Source organism: Macrosteles quadrilineatus, unplaced genomic scaffold (assembly GCF_028750875.1).
Source record: "Macrosteles quadrilineatus isolate MER2022 unplaced genomic scaffold, UCM_ALF_1.0 Scaffold_2__2_contigs__length_208266976, whole genome shotgun sequence".
NCBI lineage: Eukaryota > Metazoa > Arthropoda > Insecta > Hemiptera > Cicadellidae > Macrosteles > Macrosteles quadrilineatus.
This window is the reverse complement of record NW_026542595.1, coordinates 67630943-67635239: the sequence shown is the minus strand read 5'-3', so window position 1 is coordinate 67635239 and position 4297 is coordinate 67630943. Positions and strand designations below refer to the sequence as shown.

At 36.8% G+C, this 4297-nt stretch overlaps 1 protein-coding gene across 1 annotated transcript; it reads right to left on the bottom strand.

The window, feature by feature from the left end:
* Window positions 1–307: 307 nt before the first annotated feature.
* LOC128984365 (uncharacterized) lies at window positions 308–658 on the bottom strand. Its single transcript, XM_054403674.1, has one exon. It carries the CDS (start codon window positions 656–658, stop codon window positions 308–310), a length of 351 nt encoding a protein of 116 aa, XP_054259649.1.
* Between the last annotated feature and the right edge of the window lie 3639 nt (window positions 659–4297).

The following is a 4297-nucleotide window of genomic DNA, read 5'->3' as shown; positions in this document are numbered from 1 at the left end:
CGCACACTCTGCCTCCATTCACCTTCAGTGAGATGTCCCGTTGCCGTGTCTTCCCAGTCAACAGAACTAGACGTCAAATAGGTCGAACTTTTCCTTCGTAAATAATTGTGCAGTACGCAGCAGGCAAGAACAATGATTTTTGTGCTTTCCAATCTTGTCTTAATTTCTGTTTGCAAAACTTGGAATCTATTTGCAAGAATGCCAAAAGCATTTTCAACTATTCTTCTTGCCCGGCAAATACGGTAGTTAAAAATCTTTTCGTCGTGGGTGATTCCATTATTAGGGTAAGGTTTCATTAGGTTTTCTTTTAAGGGGAAAGCTTTATCTCCAACAAAACAAAAGGTAAACATACATCTCTCTGGTCCGCAAAGCTCGTTGGCGATGGTAAATTCAACTGGCCATTTTCCAACTTTTGTCCGAAATCTGTTTCAAAGAGAACTCCCCCGTCAGACACTCGTCCATCAACTCCACAATTCACATATATAAACTCGTAGTTCGCGTTAACCACAGCGAGCAATACTATGCTGAAAAAGTTCTTGTAGTTATAGAAGTAAGATCCACTACCAGGGGGTTGAAGGATGGCTATATGCTTGCCATCAACAGCTCCCACGCAGTTTTCTACGTTCCAGTATTTCTTAAAATCTGACGCAATATTCATCCAGTCGCTTTCATTATCAGGAAACTGGAAAAGAAATATATATATATATATAATATTAGTATGATATATATTCCTAAATTTATATTTGATTTTTGTATTTTGTGGGCCATACACATATCATAGGTGACGCATGTCAGTTAGTTTTTACCAGCTTTATCTCCTATACAGTACGGTATCGTATTCTATTTACCCTTGCGAAACACGGCTACTGTCCGTTAGTAATATGTTTTATCAACGAAATGCGTTTTTTATTATTCTCATTGTTCTTACACAGGTTCCCGAGGACTTTACCACTATCCTGGACGGTAGCAGCATAACCAGTCCAAGTGAAAGATCATCTGCGACTGCCACGCCTACTAGTGAAACGGGAAGGTCGCTCTTACAAACATCAGATCTATCATCTGACACCTCGAGTACAGGCCCACGACGTCAGCGAAAAAGAAAAGTCTCATAGTTAGAACAAAAGAAAGAAGCTTTTTTGGAAACTGCTACCAATGCTTTGAATCACCTAAATGAAACTAAAGCATTTGGTAGCAGCGTTGCCTTCCAGTTAGAAGACATGGAAAGACGCCAAAAGATATTCGCGCAAAAACTTATTTCAGACATTCTTTTCCATGGTAAATTAGGTAATTAAATGAGCATTCAGTCTTCCAGTTAAACAGCAACCCCCCTTTTACTCCAAGTTTCTATCATGGGGGATCTAGTGTTCATCCTACAACTCATCAGTTTCCTGGAAACAATTACGGGAATTTTAACTCTACTTGTTACCAACCATACATCCCACTTCAGTCCACACAAACTAACGCTCAAAATAATACAACTGTTTTAAACGAATCTACGGCATCCAATCACTCTCAAACTGGCACTACAGGAAACTTAAATACCAATGGTACTACTGTTGAACTTGAAGATAACGAGAATATCGGGCAGTATTTGATTTTCAACCGAATAGATTAAACTACAAAGTTCCCACCGTAACAATAAAATCTTGGAATTCACTGATAAAGGAGGTTTTTATTTTATTCTATAGTTTAGTTAGAAAATTTGTTTCAATTGTAAATTTTTTTAAATAAATGAGCTAAATACAATTTATTTTCAGTTACTATTATTGCATTCAATCTACCTTTTATAAGTTAGTGTACGGTAAGTAAGACGTAATAAAAACAAACAAAATTAAACATGCTAAAGTAACAACACAAATGTTGTACTTACTTTAAGGTATTCCTCTCTAAGAGCATTATAAATTGCGGCACAGGTTTCTGGTATGATTTTTCCAAGCGACTGAGGCGATATGGCACAGCTAAACTTTAGGTTTTCGTAGCTTCTTCCACTCGTCAAAAAGTGAAGTGTTGCAGCAAGGCGCTCTTCACAGCTGATCGCCTCCCTCATAACAGTATTTTGTTTCTCAATTATCGGAGAAATACGTCCAAGAATGTCGTTAAAACAATCTTCGGTCATCCTCAGGTAATTTTGAAAGTCGTTCGTTTCGTTTTCTGCTAGTTCTCTTAGAAGGGACATATGACTGAACCGTTTTATATTTTTGAACCAATTTTTACACCATATTTTTCGTGGCTTACTTTTGCTTTCCTCTTCCAAACAAACTGCACCACCACAAAGAGCCACAACAGCATTGGCATCCATTTAAATTTACTCCAAATAAAGTTATTACAATCTATACTATTATATAAAAATCTAATGGTGTCTGTCTGTATGTGTATTACTAATAGGTGCAAAAACTACTGAACCAACTGGGCTTAAGTTGTACAAAAATATAGCTACCATACCAAGGACCATTATAGGACTATTCACATTTTGAAACTGACCGTAGGTTTTGTCCCTTGGGCTTTAAACGTTCTGAGGTGAACATTTTAAAAGTAAATATTGATTGGTCTCCATGGCTGCGATGAGAACACTAACAATGTTTGTTTACATTTGCTTTGACAGTCAGCTGTGTATTGTTTTACACAATAGTTGTAAATTATTTTTCTCTTGATTATTTTTCAAAAAAATCTCGGTTTTTATAGTTAGTTTTTGTTTTTATAGTCATAAATGAATGTGCGTTAGTATTCCGTTATGCTCAGTTACTTTCAGACTTGATTTGATGTGTAACGTGGTAACTATTTAGACTTTTGAAATTTCATAACCTGTACCGTTTGATTTGTTTACGTTTATCTATCATTTCTCTTTTGATATGGCCGACGAAGGTGTGAATTACACCAACTCGCACCTCTCTGACCACAACTACTCCAATACCGAGGGTTCTCTTTCATCTGAAATCATCGATGCTATGATTGATTCTCCTAGCAAGACAAACACGTCAGAAGACGATACAGACAACTGGCAAACGATTCCCAAACGCAGAAACGTTGGAGAAGTTTCTAATAGAAACCAAAAAAAGGCCAAACAAGACATGAACACGCCTATTGAAGTTAGCAACAGTTTTGAAGTATTAAATGTAGATAATGAAGACATGGACTCTAACATCCCAACAGTTTCTAAAAAATCATCAGAACCTAAGCCTCCACCTATTTTTATTCCTGATGTGGGTAATGTGAAGGCAATGATTCAAACATTTGAATCTGTCGTTGACACTACTGCTTTTGCCTACAAATGCATAAATAACAATTCAGTTAAGATTCTTCCAACATCTGCTGATATTTATAGAAAAATAGTGAGAAAACTTAACGAGAGTAATGTCAGCTTCCACACATTTCAGCTTAAACAAGATCGAGCATACAGAGTTGTATTGAAGAATATGCACTATTCAGTTGATACAGAAGAACTAAAAGAAGCACTACGACAGATGGGTCATGAGGTAAGAAATATTTCTAATAAACTTCATTCAACCACCAAACAGCCACTGTCAATGTTCTTTGTTGATTTAGAGCCGAGTTCAAATAACAAAGACATCTTCAATATTCAGTATTTGTTACATGCTAAGATAACTTTTGAACCCCCTTATAGGAAAAGGGAAATTGTTTAATGTAAAAGATGTCAACAATATGGTCACACAAAAACCTACTGTAGGCATCCATTTAGATGTGTTAAATGTGGAAAAGAACACGATACAATCAAATGCACTAAAGACAATTCTACTCCTGCAATATGCGCCTTGTGTGGAGGAGGTCATCCAGCCAATTACAGGGGATGCACGGTCTTCAAAAATATCCAGAGTCGAACACATCCCCAGGCTCGAGGAAGAACTACCGTACCAAAACAAGCTGAAGTTACTCAATCATCAAATTCTGCTTCTTCTGACAATCTAACACGTCCTGACGTTTCGTATGTGGAGGCAGTTAGCAACTCACGAGTAAGTAACAAAACTAAACCCAGCACAAGTTCTGATAATGTGAATGCACGCACGCCAAGTAATGCTTCTAGTGATGCATTCACAGAAAAGTTAACAAATACAATAACTTCATTCTTCGATCGGTTTGAAAAACTGTTTATGCAACAATCTCAACAAATAGGTTCCTTACTTGACCTACTTACAACTGTTCTTAAAAAGCTCAATTAATGGTGAAAACCTTGAAGATAACCTTGTGGAATGCTAACGGCTTGGCACAGCGATGCCAAGAATTAAAACTGTTCATTGCTAAACATAAGTTGGACATTATTCTTATTTCTGAAACTCACTTT

Bases quoted from the DNA above. Each gene is read 5' to 3' on its own strand.
- LOC128984365 (XM_054403674.1), bottom strand. From the start codon at position 658: ATGAATATTGCGTCAGATTTTAAGAAATACTGGAACGTAGAAAACTGC.